This window comes from Myotis daubentonii, chromosome 10, assembly GCF_963259705.1.
Source record: "Myotis daubentonii chromosome 10, mMyoDau2.1, whole genome shotgun sequence".
Lineage (NCBI taxonomy): Eukaryota > Metazoa > Chordata > Mammalia > Chiroptera > Vespertilionidae > Myotis > Myotis daubentonii.
The window spans coordinates 21,468,639-21,488,753 of NC_081849.1; the positions used below are offsets into that span (position 1 = coordinate 21,468,639).

Sequence of the window (20,115 nt, forward strand, 5' to 3'; positions counted from 1 at the left end):
AAATGTAAAAAGCTGAATTCAATATTATTATACTGAAAGAGAGAAAAAAAAAAAAAAAACTTGCCTTGATGAAAGAGGATGCATCTCATGGAGAAATAATCCAATATTGAAAAATCTATTAAAATAATTTATTGTAATAATAGGGAATAAAACCACGCGATAATTTCTAGTTTCCAAGAATATGTTTAATACAATTCAGCAAAAATGTTCAATAAATGTTTAGCATACTTGAACCAGGAAACCACCTCCTTCACCTGGTAAAGACATCTATTTCACTCCAACAGCTAACATTAGAAACTGATGAAATACTAATGGCATTTCTTAAAAGTCAGGAAAAGAGGAAAATTAATACCATCATTTATTTAATATATGCGGTATAAATATTGTAAAGGAAGAGAGAAAATTATCATTAGTTACACTTCAAATGATAGTCTACCTAAAGGAGAGTCACCTAGCAAGATTAATGAAAGAGTTCACAAAAGTTGCCAAATACAGAAATCAACACGTTGACCCTGTAAGGAGTGACCAGTTATAAAACATAATGAGAAAATAATCCCAACAAAGATATGAAATACCTAATAATATTAATAAGAAATATGCAGCGTCTACAAATTACTGAGGAATATATAAAAAAGGCTTCAATAACCTTGACATGTGACAATTACCTGAATGGAAAAATTAATATGACAAAGATTGCAATTCTACCCCCAATTAATCTATAACATTAAAGCAAATCTAAACAAAATGTCAGTAGAATTTCTTTTGAAACTTGATGAAAATGTAACTAATGTTTATCTTGAAATATAAATGTACATATATATAGCTAAAAATATTTTGAAAAAGAAGAATAATGTTTACCCCATTATAAAGGTAATCACACAATAAAGCAAATTATAAAATCACAGTATAAAATGACAGCATGGTTCAGGAATAGAGAAGGATATAAAAAAACAAACAAATAAAATCCAGAAGCACTCCAAGCATATATAAGAATCAAATATTTGATAAACATGAAATTTTCAAAACAGTGAAAGAGAATTTTCAGTAATTGATGATGCAACAACTAAATAAATATTTAGAGCCTTAGTCACATCTATATGAAAAATAAATTTCATTTAAAGATTTAAATTTAAACATTTTTTAAGAAAATAGACAAATATTTATATAACATTGAGATGGAGAAGACTTTTAAAAACGTATCACCAAAAGCAGAAATCATGAAAGAAAAGATAAATTTATCTAAATTAAAAATGTAATATTTCTGTATATCAAAGACAGTATGAATTAAATTGGTACACATATGATAGGGGCAAAATGTCTGTAGCATAGAGAACAAATGGTTAGTGATTTTAATATATAAAGAGCTCTTACAAATCAATAAAAAGTGAACTCCCAAAAGAAAAATTAGCAAATGTGTTTATTCATTCCTTCAACAGTTACTTATTATGCACCTAATATGTGCCCAGTTTTGTTTTAGGGGCTGGAAAACATTGCTGAAGAATCTAGACATCCAGACATAGTCTCTTTCCTCATTCATTCCAGTATGGCAAACTGCTAACCACACACACACACACACACAGAGTAAATAAAATAAATGATGTTCCAAATTGAGATAAGGAATTTGAGTAAAGAACTGAACGAAGGGCAGGAGAGAGACTACTTTCAATCAATGCTCTGGGCAGGCCTTTCTTAAGATGTTGTATTTAACTCTAGCCAGTTTGGCTCAATGGATAAAGTGTCAGCCCATGGATTGAAGAGTCCCTGGTTCGATTCCGGTCAAGGGCACCTACCTCGGTTGCAGGCTCGATCCCCAGCCCTGGTCAGGGTGCTTGCAGGAGGCAACCAGTTAATGTGTCTCAATCTCTCTTCCTTCCACTCTCTCTAAAAATCAATGGGGAAATATTCTTATGTGAAGATTAACAAACAAACAAACAAACAAAAGGATGTTGTATTTAACTACCTAAAGGACAAGGTTGTGATGGGGGAAGAGGATAGCCAAGGAGAGCAGCTTAAGCAGAGATACAGCATTTACTAAGCCCCTGAGGTGCAGAAAAGGTCTCGGCATGCTGGAGGAACCAGTGTGGCTGCATCATGGGCAATAAACAGAGCATACATGGGGTTCAAGATATAGGTAAGGGCCAGATTGTGCAGGTTCTATGATCACTGAAGGAGTTTAGATGTTATCTAATGAGAACATTTTACTCAATTTATGAGTAAGGTCATTGTTGCCATTCTATTAAGAAGTGGGTCTTGGGTCAAGAGTGGAAGCAGAGAGACCAGGAAGGACTGGCTGTCAGTTAAGAAAAAAATATTCATCAGGATTAACTGATGGCATTGAAAATGGAAAGAATCAGACAGATTAAAGATATCTTTTGAGGATTAAACTGATAGCTTATGATGGTCTATTTGATGTAAGAGAGAGGTCATGAAAAGAATCAAAGATGATGCCTAGGTTTCTAGCTTCAGCAATTAGTCGGATGGTGGTGCTATCTATCTATCTATCTATCTATCTATCTATCTATCTATCTATATAGATATATGGCTAATATGCAAAGTGACCCCTTGGGAGTTCGACCAGGAGACCGGGAGTTCGATCGCTCGCTATGACGTGCGCTGACCACCAGGGGTGGCATGGAACGAAGGAAGTCCCAGGCCAGCAGCCAGAAGGCCCAATCGGCCCTGATCGCTGGCCAGGCCTAGGGACCCTACCCATGCACAAATTTTGTTCACTGAGCCTCTAGTTTATTATAATAGGGGGAAATGAAGGAAATAAGTTTGGGGTGAGAATGAGGAATTAGATTTTGGACACGTTACGTTTGAGAGATCTGTATCATCCAACGAAAGATATTGAGCAAGCAATTAGACATTTGAGTCTAGAATTTATAGGAAAGGTCAAGGTGGGAAACATACATTTAAAACATACACTTAAATCTCTAGAAATTGATATGATCACCCTGGGAAAGAACATGGAAAGAAAAGAAGGGCCCAAATGGACGTGAGAAACCTCAACTTTTCAAAGTTAGTCAGGAGATGTAGCATAACACTGAGGAGCGATCAGTGAAGCAAGAAGAAAACCAGGAGAGAATAGGGCCTTAGATATAGAGAGAAGATTTAACGAAGCAGAGAGTGATCAAGGCGAGGACAGGAAAGTACTCTTTCGGGGGCAGGGTAATATGGAAGTGACTGTGACCCTAACATGGACACTTTCAGTGCTGGTGATGGGGAAGTCACATTGTGGATTTTAAAGTGAATAGAAGATTAGAAAGTAAAAACAATATAGGTGGAAGGATAATTCCATCAAGGAATTTGGTTATGAAGGACAGCTGAGAACATGGCTCATGGATGAGAAGATGTGCACAAGGGAAGGTTTGGTTAAGATGGGGGTCGCTGGAGCATCTCTGCACTCTGGTAAGGATTCATTCGAACCAGAGATTGATGATGCAGAAGAGAGAAAGGGGGTAAGCCTCCTCCCGAGCCACAGAAAGAGGATGGTTACCGAGGTAGATGGGTTGGAGGCGGGTCTTGCGGTGAAAGATGAGGAAGTTCGTATATAGTGTCTTCTATTTTCCAAGGGAAATTGGAGTAAACTGGGAGGAGGGGGTCAGAAAACGTTGAGGAGATGAGAGGTGTAAAGAGCCGTTTGGGGGAAACTGACACTGCCGTAGGAACAGTGGCACCCATCTGAGGGTTGAGGTAACCGACTGAAAGCAGTACTGGCTGGCTGCGTTGTGTGCGTTTCTTGAAGAAAATGTCCGATTGTCCCAGTCAGGGTTGGGATCTTACAGAAAAGTGCATTGGAAGGAATTCAGGTTCAAGACTGCTGAAACCATTGTCGTTCCAGGAGGTGATTACAGTGGTGGGCCGTGGGATCTCGGCTAGGAAGGAAGGGAGGAAATCCAGGAAGGGCTCATAAGGAGAGGAAAGATGAAGTCTGTGAATTAGCTGTCAGCGGACCAAGGATCGGGCAGGATAGGACAATGGTGATCAGGGTGGAATGTCTGATAAGGTGTCCGCTCAGGTCCTCCTAGAATCAGACTCCAAGGCAGGGTTCAGCTTGCAAGAGTTTTATTGAGGTAACATCAGTGAAGGGGAAGGGGAAGGAATTAGAAGCAGGGAGGGGCGGCCTTCACACCAGAATGCAAGTCCGACGCGTGAAAGGAGACAGGGGCGGGCAGGAAGGGCTTCAGCCTCCGCGCAGCGGTTCCAAGCCAGTCCGGCCAGGCTGCTGCGGCCCCGCCCAGGTCGCTGCTGGAGGGCCCGCGTCTCACCGGAGGGCGAAGGGCCGTCCTGGACACCTGGCCGCGCTCAGCCTCGGCGGGGCCGGGCCGGGCAGCACCCGCGGCCACCCCCGCGCAGTGCACTCCCCGAGGGCAGCGGGGAGGTGCGGGAGGGAGCCAGGGCTGACTCGGAGCGGGAAATGGCCACCGGAGAGGAGGTGCCCAGCAGGAGTTCAAGGCCCGCCGCAGCGATGCATCCGCAGCTGCAGACCGTGCCGACGGCCGGGGCCCTGGGGGGGTGCACACCATGGACACCATCGTCGGGCTCCGGGCAGGGCTGGCGGTGGCGAGGACTAACGCGGGGTCTAGGCTTTGAAGAACGAACGAGAAGAACTGCTGGAGTCGATAAATTACGTGGAGGAGGGGGAGGAGGGCAGCGCCCGGGGCAGGGTTCTCAAAGCCAGGGGTGGGCAGGCGGGAGGAGGAAGTCCTGCTCGGCGAGCGGCACCGGCGAGGCCTCCTCCCCCGCCGCCCTAAGGCACAGGTGCCCCCGGGGCTGCGGGCCCCGCTCCGGGGGAGCCCGGGCCGTCGGGGCGGGGGTGGGTCTGCGAGCGCGGCCGCGGAGCTCGCCGAGGAGGAGGAGGGCCTGGAGGGCGGGACGCGGCGAGGCGCCTGAGGTATCGGAGCTGTGCTCGGGGCTGGCGTCGTCCCGCCGGCCGGCGGCGGCGCTGGCTCACGGGGGCGCGGGCTTGCGGAGGCCGCGGGCGGCGAGCTGGCGCTCCCGGGCGGCGCCCCCGCGGAGCTTCGCGCGGCAGCTGGCGGCGGCCTGGCGCGTGGTGACGGCCGCCGACGGGCAGCGGCTCCCCGGGGCGGCGGGGCGCGGGGCGGCGCTGCGGGGCGACGGCTTCCCGAGGCTTCGGCCGGGCGGCAGCGGTCCCCAGGGAGAGAGACAAAGACACGCCGGTTAGAAACGGGCAACGCCGGCGCCTCCCGCCACCAGAGCCGCGACCCCAGCTCCGCGCGCCACTCGCGCCCAACAGGCGGTCCGGTCCGGCTGCCACTCCGGCCCGGAGGTGCACCTGTGCCGGCCCCGGAGGTGCACCTGTGCCGGCCCGGAGGTGCACCTGTGCCGGCCCGGAGGTGCACCTGTGCCGGCCCGGAGGTGCACCTGTGCCGGCCCCGGAGGTGCACCTGTGCCGTCGGGACCGCGTCACAGGCGGCGCGTTCCAGCCGGTTAGGAACGTGTATCCGCGCCCTCGCATTTGTTAGTGCCCTTTGCCCTAGAAATTCCAATTCAGGATTTTCCCTTCAATAATAATGAATGCATACAAAATTTTCACCCGGGGTATTCGGTGCAGAATCTATAGTGATGAAAAATGATACCCAATCATCTGGGAAAGTGTACCACATGGAATAAAAAAAAAGTTTCATCCCCAATTGTGGTGTGTGTATGCTTGTGTGTGCACGTGTATACATACACAACACACCACACCTGTATAAAATAATGGAAAGACTCCAAGATGTTAACTGCTTATCTCCGGTGATGAGGCCGCAGGTAACCTTTATTGCCCAAATTGTAAACAATAAGCATATTTTATTTTTATAATAAAAATACAGGCTTATGCTGTACCTCAACTCTAACTGAAAAATAAAAAAATATTAAAGTAACAAATAAATTTTAAAAACAGGATAATTCAAAGGAATTTTTCTCTATTCTTATATACTCATTCTTTCTCCCAATTCAAATTTATTAAAATAATTATTTCATGTTGTGCAGCAAAGTGATGGAAATAAAAAGATTTTAAGGATTAATGAATGGCCTACAGAACTAGTTTATCTCCTCAAAGTTCTACTAAGTAATCACAATATTACAGAGCAACTTATCCCTTAACCATTACAGTTTATCAAAACCATCTTTTTTTGAAGTTCTACCTCACCTTTATTAAACATTTCTACTTTGGGGAGAGGGGAGGGAATGCTTTCTGGGTTTCTAACACACTTAATTTGATTATCTCCACAGACCTGGGAACACAACGTTTGCTAAAAACAAAAACATTACCATATTTTAGAAATATTTAGATAATACCAATGTTTTAACAATGTATTCAATAATTTTTCTCTTTAACTTGAAAGAACTTAGTAGGAGCAAAACTAAAATATTACAATGAACTAGGGCCTGAATTTAAACATCTTGGTCTTCCAAACATAACAGATTAAAAATTGGGGGCAGGGAATCTGTTTAGCTAACCTATATTCCAGGAAAATACACAGGTTGAAAATAAAATTATACTAATATGACATGGGGGCAGGGTTCCAGGGCTGTTATTGAATTGACAGAAGATCCATCACAAGTTCCAGTGACATTTCAAGCCAAAGTGACCTCAGAGTTGTCAGATTGGTTTAACTTAATGATGAACAAATCTAAACTCCGATGTTGATTGGAATGTGACTTAAACCTCACCATCCTGCAAGTTTCCTTCCCTCTGAAGGTACTGAATAAAAGTTATCATGTCTAAAGGCATACCTTTAGTAAAAAAAAAAAAAATGATCAGAAATATAATTTATGAAGATAAAATCCTAAGAAGCCAAAAGTTTGTGTTAACCAACTGCTCCTGAACAAAAAGAAAGCTGTATGAACTTTTTTTAAAAGCATTTTCTCCCCTAAAACCTTATCACCAAATGATTTATCATAACAGGTTTGAAACAGAAGAGTATTTATTTGGGGGGCTATCGCCCAACTTTCTATCCATACAGCAATTTGTTTGACATTTTGAGTGCCTATTGTCGCAGACATTTAAACACACACACACACAAACACACACACACACACAAACACACGAGCTCAATCTAGAAAATTACCTTCAGATTATTAGAATAACTCAGATACAGGGGCTAACCTGACTCCCTAAACCATCCCACCCAGTCCTGCCAAAACTTCCCTTTCCACCATATTCTTCAGATGAGCTAATTTCCTGTCATTCCTTTGCTCAAATTCATCCCGAGCACAGAAATGCATCCACAACGTACTTTATTTTACTGCACTGGAAACTGACTTCCTGAACATAAGAAATAAATAAAAACATTATTTACAAAGGATGATGCCTCCCTCACATTTTCCATGAAAAATAGAGGTGACTTCCTGAAAAAAATAATTAAAAATACTTCTGCCCAGTAGTAAATTCCAGTGAATTTGGGCCCACTGAGTTGAAATTGTGATATGGTCTTTGAGACAGCAACACAGACATCATTTCTGATAATCAAGTGTAACATTTTTTTCCGTGGCAACAAGTGCTGAAATCCTTGACTCAAAGGTACATAGAACAAATGCAGAATTCCATAGCATGCTTTGTCAGGTTACAGTAGCCTCTATACTGGAACACTACATTCCCCCAAGACTCTCAAGTTAAAGTCACATTTTTTTCCTCTGCCTTCTGGAAAGGCAGCAAATTTCTGTCTGGGAGAGAAAAACATCATATTCTGTTCCTATTTCTTGGTAATACCTCTTGGTAATACCTCTGGTGACAGCTGCTTATATGGAAAATAAAAAGACACAATGACGAGTGGCTATCCTTTCCTTACCAAAGCAGGAACACCATGATGTGTCCTTAATGAACATCACCAGGTATACATCTGCCCCCAAAGTGCCATCATTTTTTCTCCTGTTTGAATATTTATTGAGAGAAAAACAAGAGAATTTTAAAGATGCTGACACTCTTTCCCATTTCCAAAAAACATCGTAAAATGGAATTCTTTGATGACATCAGAGAGCACATGAAAACATGAAGCTTGGTGCACTGAGAGGCATCAATACTAGTTTCATCCAGTCATGTGCTGAACAAAAATGGCATAGTGCCCACTTTTTCCAACTCTGGAGTGAAATAACTTAATAGAGGCACTGCCGTAATTCTCCTTCATGGACTGTATTTAAGAACCTTTGCACCAAATTACTTGACTCTCCCCTCTCCCTACATACACTATTATTTCCCACCTGATCCTTTGTTCTTGGCATTTCACCCATCAACAAAATGTCTTTTCCCTCCTCTCATCTAGTCAAATGATGTCCATCCCTCAAGACCCAGACCAAAGCCATTTTGATAAGCTTTCCCTGAATACTGCAGTCTGAAATGATGTATCCATTTTCTGAACGTCCACAATGTTTGCTAAGACTGTTCTCAGAGTGTGGTTCTGAGACCACCAGCTTCAAAAATGCACTATAATCTGTATTTTTACAAAGGCCAGAAGGAGCTCTGGCAATTTTCCCACTGTTCTCACAAATCTCCTTTGCCACTCTTAGAATAAGTAATCGCCACATCATGGAGAGGGGAAGGCTGACAAGGCTTATTGTTGCTGGAGTGATCCACGGACTCATCTCAATTATTCCTTTCTGTTCTCATTCGCACACAAAAAGTTTTTATTTGTCAATTGTGTATTTGTCAGATCTGTAATGTCATTGTTGACTGCTGAATTCGCCATCATCAAACGTCCACCTCTGTTTCTCAACCATTGCCTCCCAGTTCCATGGCCACCCCCCTGTGCTGAGGCCTCAGCTGCTGCCACCACTTTCTAAATACCGTCACACTCGGTGGGAAAGAATGCAAGCAGAGCCTGGAATGGAGGTAAGCATGAGTAGACGGAAAGGACTACAACTGACATCACTTACTCAAATAAGATATAAAGGTATATTTTTCCCCCTAAGGCGGAGCAATAACTTGAAGGTCATCTCTTTCATTAAATTCACATTACAGATAGGGGAACTATGGGGAATAGAGTATTTTGAAACAAGAAACTAAAATTCTGAAAAAATCAAAATGTCAAAAACAAAATAGTAGCAAAATCATGCAGAGCCAAAACTGACTGTCCTAATTAGCTTATGGATTCAATATTAAGAGTAAATGACATTAAGGAGTTAAAAAGAATTAAAGGATAAAAAAATGTAAAAGATGAGATAGATCAATCATCTATATAAGTGGCATAAAAGACTGTCTTTGACATTACAAGTATCAAGATGACCTGAATTCAACACCAGTTACACTTATTAATATTAGTTATCATTTATTTACTGATATGCCAGGCATTAGATTAAGTGTTTTACATACATTAGTGCAATTTTAATAAACTCTAATAGGAAAAAGTACTAAAGGAGATAGTCTACAGCAGGGGTCCTCAAACTTTTTAAACAGGGGGCCAGTTCAGTGTCCCTCAGACCGTTGGAGGGCCTGACTATAGTTAAAAAAAAAACAAAAAAACAAACTATGAACAAATGCCTATGCACACTGCACATATCTTATTTTGAAGTAAAAAAACAAAACGGGAACAAATACAATATTTGTATTTGCATGTGGCCTGCGGGCCGTAGTTTGAGGACCCCCTGGTCTACAGTAACTCTGTAAGAAATGAAACCAAAAAAGTAAAAACTGGCCATGTGCCTGCGCCCTGGTCTAATAGAAAGGATAATTCTAAAAATTGAAAAATATCTGGTCTGAGTGGCAAGTACAGGATGGGACAAAAGTAGGCTTATAGTTGTGAGTACGCAAAACAGAGTTTATTCTTATATTATTTACTATATTATAGTCTATACTAACAATTGCAAACCTACTTTTGCCCCACCCTCTATCTTCCTATGGGAAAGATGAACGTATCACACTACCAGAGCTTCCTGATATTGATCAGAGAGCTGACCCAATGCTCATCAAGCAATCTTATGAATGTAATTTAGTTTTCCATGTAGATTTGTCCACTAAGAAAATACATTGAACCATAAATATGAGAAGTAAGTGTGCCTAATACTTCTCATTGCAAATTTTAAAAACTAGCATTGTGGTATTTATACACCAGTATCTACAAGGCTAGAGTGACAGTCCTCTCCCACCCAATCACCTTGCCAGGTGAATAATCAGGGCCAGCCTTAGAAAGTAGCCATGTCGAAGTTACCTGTGAGGCCTGGCAGGGAGGCTAGCCTGCCCTCTGTCTTCCTGCTCACCATCCTCAAACTACATGGTTATGTGACTTCAAATATGCACACCCACTCACGTGCACATACACACATGCACAGTAGAACCATTTAATTAGAAATGGAAATGATGGGAAAAGGAGGAACAAAACATAGTGTTCAGAGAAGTTGAATATGTTTTTTAATGGCACAAATAAGTATTGTTTCACTTATCAAAAGGATTAGTCACCTAAACAAAAAGTTCAAGTAGAACTTGGACATATAAACTTTTACTAAAGAATAAATATCAAGTCATTTCCGCCCTGACCGGTTTGGCTCAGTGGATAGAGCATCGGCCTGTGACTGAAGGGTCCCAGGTTCGATTCTGGTCAAGGGCATGTGCCTTGGCTGCGGGCACATCCCCAGTAGGGAGTGTGCAGGAGGCAGCTGATTCGCTGTTTCTAACTCTCTATCCCTCTCCTTCTCCCTTCCTCTCTGTAAAATATCAATAAAACATTTTTTTAAAAAAATCAATAAAATATATTTAAAAAAATATATATCAAGACATTTCCCATGTCCACAAATATACACAATATGCAGTTACTTAGGGTGTTTTGTTTTGTTTTATCCTATTTGGAGTGTTTTGCTTGTCATTGTTTTCTGATAATATCTCCATAGGAGAGAGACCTATAAGTACAGCCAGGTCCTAGCATAACTTATCACAATTCTTGACAAGATTTTAGGTCACAATCTTACAATCTTACACCAAGAATTCCAAAGTCAGAGCACAGTAAGAACCAATAGGACCTCATGTCAAGAGCTGAGGATAACACACACAAAAGCTGCACTAATGCTACAAACCTCCAGGATACAATTTTATTTGTTCTACTACTAAATTTTAACTATTGTGACAGTATTATTAAAAAATACTGCCGAAACCGGTTTGGCTCAGTGGATAGAGCATCGGCCTGTGGACTGAAAGGTCCCGGGTTCGATTCCGGTCAAGGGCATGTACCTGGGTTGCGGGCACATCCCCAGTAGGAGGTGTGCAGGAGGCGGCTGATCGATGTTTCTCTCGCATCATTGTTTCTAACTCTCTATCTCTCTCCCTTCCTCTCTGTAAAAAATCAATAAAATATATTTTTAAAAAATAAAAAAAACACTTTTAATCTGATTAACTTTTTCTAATCAGTAATGAAGTTATAATTGATACTATTTTTCAGAGAGAAATACTCAGTAAATTTTTAGGGAGAACGTTGGGTTACTGAATAATTAAATTATTTAGCCCAAATATAAATACTTAATCTCTACTCTATGAATCCTATAATGGACATTTGGCATGGGACACTTTTAAAAAAAGAATTTGTCATTTTTTATACAGTTTGATGCAAAAGTGCTAAAATCAAGGAGTTCTAATAGTTATCAATAACTCTGAAAAATAAAGTAATTGCATTGATAGGTAAGTTGGCCAAAATAAATCCAAAATGATCAAAATTGAGGATATATTTTTATACAGATTATTAATCTTACCAAGAACATTAAAAAATAGTTAAAAACTGTTTCAATTAACAAATAATTTATTTCTGTGATTTTTTTATATGAAGGTGAAGATTTTAAAATTTAGAAGGTAAACATTTGTGGTTTGATATTTATAAAATCATTGCTTTTCACTGGCACTGAGATATTAAACTGTTTTTGCACATAGCACACAGGTTTTTACACAAGTCCAAAGGTAAATTACTTCCCTAAAAACTTCACTGCCATTTCTTTATCTAATGGAATAGCAAATATTCCAATCAGCTATGTTTTGTAACTAGCAGTAATTATATATATTTCACTTACGATTTTTTAACTTCAACCTTTATCATAGAATAAATCAATGACCATGATCTCTTTCTGATAAAAATGTGGAACACATTATATTGCACATGTGGTATTCAAATTGATATGCTGGAAACAAAGAACAACTTAACACTTTATTTCCACTAGCAAAAACTGGATGTCTGAATGATAGGCAATACAGTAAAAAATGGAAAGTTCATGGACCAAGGAATAAAAATACCTGGTTTCTACAATTTTCAGACATATTGTTAAAACAAGATAAAAAATGAGGTACAGAAAAGTGTGTACAATATGCCAGCATTTGCGTGACGAGGAATGACATTTATATGGGTACATATACATAAAACAGCTCTAGAAAGCCCAAGAAACTGGTAAGTTCTTGACCCTGGGGAAGAGAATGAGAGAAGTGGGAGATGGGGTAGGATGAAGACTTACCTTTCACAGTACACCTTTTTGTACTGTTTTATCTTTTTACATGTACATGTTATCACCTACTAAAGTAATCTTTAAGAGATAGGTGGCCTCTATTCCTGACTTCTTCATTAACTACATGTGTGACCTTGTGCAATCACTTACCTCAATTTTCTCCGTTTTAAAATGAGATTATACTAAATCTCTAGAGTCCCATCTACAATTCAACAGAATTATGGCTCAAAAGAAGGTATGTACAAAGTGCCAGGTGGCTAAATAAAATAAGCTTTACTTTGCAGTGACATATATAATATGACATTATAATTATTTACATTTCTGCCTGCTCTGTTCCCATCAGGCTATAAAAGCAACATAGTAAGCAAGAGAGTATGGGAAGAAAATGTATTTTTATGAAATTGATAGTTTTTCTTCTTTTTATTCTGTACCAAAAGTAAAAGTCTGGTTAATCCTCCTTTTTTATATATCCAGACTATTGCTTCTAAGATATATAGACTGTCAAAACATATTTTGACAAATGAATAAATATTATTAGAAGGAATTATAAAGAGGTAAGAAATGTTGTGGTACAGTTTAAAAATGAATCCCGAGGTAGAAAAAAGCTAAAAAAAAAAATCTCCCCTGTATCCCCATAAAATTATCCCAAGAATCTCCAAAAATCATCCATAATCTTCATAAACACAAGATACTAACAGAATCACAGTAGCCAAAAGTTGAGCAATATGAAGTTTAGACCAATAAAAGTAGGACATGAGGAGGACACTGAGAAGAAACCAAATGACTGACTCCTCAGGAACAGAGAATGGGGACAGACAGGCCTGGGACCCCCTCATTCATAACCTAATGCTACACTGTAAAACTGTCAGTCTTGGGTCTCAAAAGGCTTTAGTCTAAAAACGGGGACACTGTGATTACACAATAATGCTATAATAACAAAAAATGATAGCGAAAAATAAATGATAAGTGTTTTAAGTTTATCAGAGGAAGGGGTCAGCATGGTTTGGAGTAGTCAAGTACATATTCATAGGAGAAACAGAACTTTAAAATCTGTGATAAGCAAAATGACAATGATAGCATGGACAAAACAAAGTCAGCAAGGGAGTCAGTTCTGGTAGCAGGATGATAAATTTAGACACAGTTTGATTTTAAATAGTAACTTGGCAAAAATGTTAGAAATATTTTTTAAATACTGGGTTGCCAAATGTTCTTCATAGAATACAAAGGAGTGACAATGACATGCTAGTAATATATCAAAAGTGATTGAACAGGCTCAAATACAAGATCAATATGCATCTAGATGTAATTTTTAATTCAAGAGGTACCAGTTTTACTTTTCCATTGATTAAGTCTGGAATTGGGTCTGGTTAATGAAATAGAGTGCTATGGATTGCGCTGTACAAAAAAAAACACAAGTCAAATCAGAACAAAGAAAACTATCCTCTATCTCTCAGTGATCTAGCAATCTTGTATGCAATATAAAGGAATTCATTATCTTATAAAAATTGTGTTTGTGTTTAATTATAACACTGATAAATCTTGGGAGAGATTTCTAAATAAAATTTACCTGTAAAATGTTGGCATAGGATGAGAAAGAATATTAACAAATATAAAGGAAGTTATTAAGCAAATGAAGTCCTCAATGTGGAAAGTATATATTCTAAACACATTCCACTGTTCATTTATGTTACAATCCTTGAAAAACCTAAATATAGATATTACCTTTATTCAATAACCTCTTAGTGATTTACTGAGGTAAAAATGGGTATAAAGAGGCTTGCTAGAAAAAAAAATCAATGTTTAAAAACAAATTATTTAAAAAGAAATATTTGATACAGGTATCAGTTAAGTTTTGATTTAAAATGATTCTCGCCGAACCGGGTTGGCTCAGTGGATAGAGTGTCGGCCTGCGGACTCAAGTGTCCCAGGTTCGGTTCCGGTCAAGGGCATGTACCTTGGTTGCCGGCACATCCCCCCTGGGGGGCGTGCAGGAGGCAGCTGGTCGATGTTTCTCTCTCATGGATGTTTCTAACCCTCTATCCCTCTCCCTTCTTCTCTGTAGAAAATCAATAAAATATATTTTTAAAATGATTCTGTGCTACAGCAATGCGCCTTGTGTTATTTTGACATAGATATGAGGTTTATGCTAATGCCTATTATTAATTTGAAGTTCAAAAAAACAAAAGGAAACCATTTTCAAAGCAAAACAGAAAACTTTAAAGGTTTTTCCTCATTTTACTGTAGATTATAATAAAATGTTGTTTTATTATTGCTATTCTCTTCTAGTTCAAGTCTGTCAGCACTTCTATTGACTTCAGTTTTCAAGGGACATAAGGTACCCATATAATTTGCTCTATAGAAATTTGACAGTCTCCTTGGATTATCTTCCCTTTAAAGGCATATTTTAAGTTAATCAAAAGTTGGATAGCTCGGATGGGATACAGACCTATGCTTTCAGTATTAAATTAATGGTTTGTATCCTGAACAGGGCTGCCTTCTTAGAAGTCATTTTGCATACCCTTGTAAGTATCCCTTGGCCCAGGCAGGGTAGATAGGCTGCTTCATTTCAGTTTCAAAGTTGACAAAAATCTCCACTTGAACTCTGGTAGTTATCTAGATGGCAAAAATCTAGTTTTATTATTAGGTTCTCCCTTCAAAAAGGAGGTGAAAGAACGCAATTTCATTTCTGGGAATTTATCCGAAGAAACCCGAAAACACTAATTCAAAAGAATATATGCACCCCTATGTTCACTGCAGCATTATTTACAATAGCCAAGATTTGGAAGCAGCCCAAGTGCCCATCAGTAGATGGATGGATAAAAAAGCTGTAGTACATTTACACAACTACTTGGCCATAAAAAAGAAGGAAAATCTTACTCTTTGCAACAGCATGGATAAACCTGGAGAGCATTATACTAAGTGAAATAACCCAGTCAGAGAAAGACAAATACCATATTATTTCACCCATATGTAGAATCTAATGAACAAACAAGCAAAATAGAGACAGATTCATAGACAGAGAGCAGGTTGGCAGCTGTCAGTGGAGGTACAGGGGGTGAGTGGTGATGGAAGGATACTTGACCTGGGGTGGGGAACACGCAATACAGTGTACAGATGGTGTGTTGTAGAATTGTGCACCTGCAACCTGTATAATTTTGTTAACCAGTGTCACCCCAATAAAGTCAATAAAAAGAAATTGGGAGGGTCACGGAAACATGTATGACAATGCAGAACCTAGTTTTTATTTACTGTTACAGAGGGCAGGCCCAATCCCTAGGTGCAGCCCCTGGTTGGGCTCAGAGCAGGGCCGATTGGGGAGTTGGGGCGCCGCCCCCTGTCATGCACAGAGCAGGGAGATTGGGAGGTTGTGATGCCACCCTCAGTCACGATCAGGGCAGGGCCAATTGGGGGGTTGGGGCACCGTCCCGTCACACTCAAGGCAGGGTCCATGGGGAGGTTGTGGCGCCACCCCGTCACGCACAGAGCAGGGCCGATCAGGGGGTTGGGGCACTGCCCCCTGTCACTCACAGAGCAGGGCCCATCAGGGGGTTGGGGTGCTGCCCCCGTCACACACAGAGCAGGGCCCATCAGGGGGGTTGGGGCTCTGTACCCTGTCACGCACAGAGCAGGGCCAATCAGGGGGTGGGGCACCGCCCTCTATCACCCAGAGCAGGGCCGATCAGGGGGTTGGGGCACTGCCACTCTCACACTCAGGGCAGGGCCGATGGGGAGGTTATGGCTCTACCCCGTCACACAAAGAGCAGGGCCCGTGCTCTCCCCTATCAGGCACAGAGCAGGGCTGATCAGAGGGTTGGGGCGCCTTCCCCTGTCAAGAACAGAGCAGGGTGGATAGGGAGGTTGTGGCCTCGCCCCGTCACACACAGAGCCACAGGGCGATCAGGGGGTTTGGGCGCTGCCCCGTCACGCTGATCCCGGTGCCGGGAGGCCTCTCGGCTCCGCTGATCCCGGTGCCGGGAGGCATATTACCCTTTTACTATATAGAATAGAGGCCTGGTGCATGGGTGGGGGCCGGCTGGTTTGCCCTGTAGGGTGTCCTGGACCAGGGTGGGGGTCCCCACTGGGGTGCCTGGCCAGCCTGGGTGAGGGGATGATGGCTGTTTGCAGCTGGTCACACACCCTTCGGGGTAGGGGTCTCCACTGGGGTGCCTGGCCAGTCTGGGTGAGGGGCTGAGGGCTGTTTTCAGGCTTGGGGTGACTGAAGCTCCCAACCGCTCCTTTTTTTCTTTTTTTTTTTCTTTTTTTATTCTGGGCCAGCTTTAGCTTTGAGGCTTGGCTCCAGCTCTTAGGTTTCTGGCCTTTGCTTACAATGTTGCGAATCTGCTGGCTGAAGGCCGGTGGTATTTGTTACAGAGTTTCTTAAACTGCAGGCTCAGAGGCCTGCAGCGGCAGGCGGGGAATGTTGGTTTCCTCCGTCACTGAAGCAAGCAAGCCTCATGTTAGTTTCAAGCTGCCTGGGGCCGCCATCTTGGCTGACAGTTAATTTGCATATCTCGCTGATTAGCCAATGAAAAGGGTAGCGGTCGTACGCCAATTACCATGTTTCTCTTTTATTAGTGTAGATATGCACTAGTCCAAAAAGTGCAGCTTGACAAAGTAAAATTAATATATTTCAATCATCTGTTCAATGTTTAATAGCATATTGTTTTTCTTATAGAATCGGGCAATGGATACTAAATTATTTAAATTTATCATATATATTGTCAGATTCTGTTAATTTACCCAGATGGCTTTCTTCTACTTTTCAGAAATAGTTTCTGCCTTGGTCAGAGGCATAGGGAAAAAGTCACAAACAATTCCTGGACAGATCACAGCTATGGGATTCAACAAATCTTGCCAATCCAAGAAAACTAATAGATTGTTTTACCTTTGAAAATTAGATATTTCCTTTTTAAATAAATAATCTTTTAAAATAGGTCTTAGTCTTTTTAAAAGCCCTCTAAAATCAACACATAGATTGGCCCACATTATTATAACTTAACTATCTAGGACTTCTTAGACCAGTGGTTCTCAACCTGTGGGTCGCGACCATCAGAAAACACATATAGCATATCAGATATTTACATTACGATTCATAACAGTAGCAAAATTACAGTTATTAAGTAGCAACGAAAATAATTTTATGGTTGGGAGTCACCACAACATGAGGAACTGTACTAAAGGGCCGTGGCATTAGGAAGGTTGAGAACCACTGTCTTATACTATTATCAAATATATGTTATATTATAGATTTTATACATGTGGTGGGTGCAGAGGGTGGGAGGTAGAGTGGGGAAGGAGACAGAGAAACCCAGTGCTAGCCAAACACCATTTTCATAATGAAAAGCTAAAATAGGAAGACACTGAACTAAATCACATAACCTAAAAGAATGTGAGAAGTGCTAGGTTATGTTGTTTCTATTTATTCTTCCCGGTAATGTCTTCGAAACCTATGGCTGCAACAACCACATGGACAAAAATGACTCCTAAATCTCCAGCCCCACGCAATCTCTCTCCTGACCTCTAGTCTGTACATCCTACTCCTACTAAGCATCTCCAATTAGATGTCCCACAAACACCTCACCTTCAACACACCCAAACTTTAATTCAATATTTCCCCCTAGAGAGTGTTCCTCCTCCCGTTTCCTACCTTAAAGAATGGTACCACTCACCTGCCCAAACAAAATGCCCAACCCTGAGAATCACACTAAATTCCTTCTTCATCTCCAGTCTGGGAAATTCCACTTCTGAAATAATTATAGTACAGTATCTGTATCCATCTCCATATTCGCATTGGCATTACCTACTTTTAGGCTGCTAACACTTAAGATTTCTGAAACTGGCTTCCATTTTATTTCCCCACCACAAATATCACCCTCTGCCTCCACTCCAATTCAGTCTCCTCAATGCTATCTGATATCCCTGCTTAAAACCCTACAACAGCTACCCCTAATCTTGAAAATATAATTCAAACTACTACTTGGTACGTAAGCTCTTTCTTGATTTGGCCCTTGCCTTGCCTCATATTCCTCCCCTTGGTCTACATGTGGTCTCATGTCTCTGAACCTACTTGGAAAGTTTTTCTGCCCAGCTAACGTGAAACTTGACTCAAGAATGAATTTAGGAATCACCAGAAGCCTTCCGTCAGTGTCAGGGAAAGCTTTTCATAATTAACATTCCACTGCTGTGTATCTTATAATGTATCTTTTCCACCAAACTTGAGAGGAGGAACTGCAAGTCTTACCTCTGTAACCCTAGCTCCTAATTCTGTCCTGTACAAACTAGAAGCTCGACATGTCTACTGAATGGATGAAGCAAGTCAGCCTAAAACAGTGAAATCTAAAAAATACTCATGAAATTCTTAGATTTTTGACACCTGAGCAGGCTCAATGGGGGAGGGGGGGTAATTTGCTTATTATTATAAATCTGTCTCTAGATATTTTTAACTTATTTCATCTTCTGGCAATAAAAGTTTGTTAAAATGAAATCTTCAATCCTTAAAAGGCAAATAAATACCTCATTTCAAACACAACTTGTCCTATAAGTAATAAACACTTTAATTAGCATATAGTACAAAGGCTTGCATCACTCAAGAGACTAAAGGAATCTGGGTTAATGCAACCTAGCTAATACCTGTTTGGTGGCATGTCTATGGTACCACCTATGCATTAATTTAACAGATAAACAAAGCTAGCTGCCACCACCAAGGCCCCCTAATCAGCTGGTTACATCAGCATAAGCATGAGTGTGGGTAATATAGTTTTTGACTCCCATCCTCATGGAAATAAATGCAAAATGCAGAAGGGAGAGCTGATTACTATTTCAGAATAGCTAGAACACAAACCAAGGACTCTGAGAATGTAGGAAGATTCCAGGACCCTGCAACTTCTCTGCCTTTGCTATCTCCTGCTTGCCTATACTGATAAGCTATCTATCATCTATCCACTCATTCAGCACATGTTTTCTAAGCATTACTATGTCCCAAGCATTGTGGTACACACAGGGTCTACATAACTCTCCCTGGTCTTTTTTTTTCCTCCTCCCAGTCTCTTACATAAATCTCTCCAGTGGGACGAGACATTGAACAAAACAATGCAGATATAAGCATAATTACAAACTATGTTGGATGACAATAAAGAAACATGAAAACTACAAGGGAGATGTAGTTTAAATTGTCTTTCTTTAGAAGTGACATTTAAGCTGAGACCTGAGAATGAGTAAGCTTAGTCAAGTGATGAACAAAAGCGATGAACATACAGTAATGATAGATCTGTTTTAGGAAGACAGTTCTGACAGCAGCTTGGAAGCCAGATTAGAAAGAGGGTCAGTAAAGAGACTATTGCAATGGTGTAGGAAAGAGATAAGAGTCCAAACTAAACTACTAAAAGTGGAGATGCCAAGGGAGGAGCCAAATGTGAAAAACCAAAGGTAAAATGGACAGGCACGGATCACTGACTAGGTAAGAGTGTAAGAGAGAGAGACAGAAGTCAAAGTATTTCCTAGGATTCTAATTAGCCTAGGTATGTAGGAGGGTAGAAATGTGAATAATTAAGACAGGAAACAACAACAACAACAACAACAACAACAAGACAGGAAACAACCATAAAGGGAAGATAATTAGTCGTTTTATTGAGTTTCTGTTGCATTGAAGATATTGGAGAAATATCCATGCCTGACATGCAACTTTAAAAACAAGTGCTCTTT

At 40.9% G+C, this 20,115-nt stretch overlaps 1 protein-coding gene across 3 annotated transcripts in view; it reads right to left on the reverse strand.

Moving 5' to 3' along the window:
- Positions 1-4,048: 4,048 nt before the first annotated feature.
- Positions 4,049-20,115, reverse strand: part of ZNF800 (zinc finger protein 800) — a 55,956-nt gene continuing 39,889 nt past the window's right edge. For all 3 annotated transcript variants that reach the window (XM_059711706.1, XM_059711705.1, XM_059711704.1), the window contains one exon: positions 4,049-5,131. In XM_059711706.1, coding sequence (XP_059567689.1) covers positions 4,951-5,131 — 181 coding nt within the window. In that variant the 3' untranslated portion in view covers positions 4,049-4,950. The remainder of the gene's footprint in view (positions 5,132-20,115) is intronic.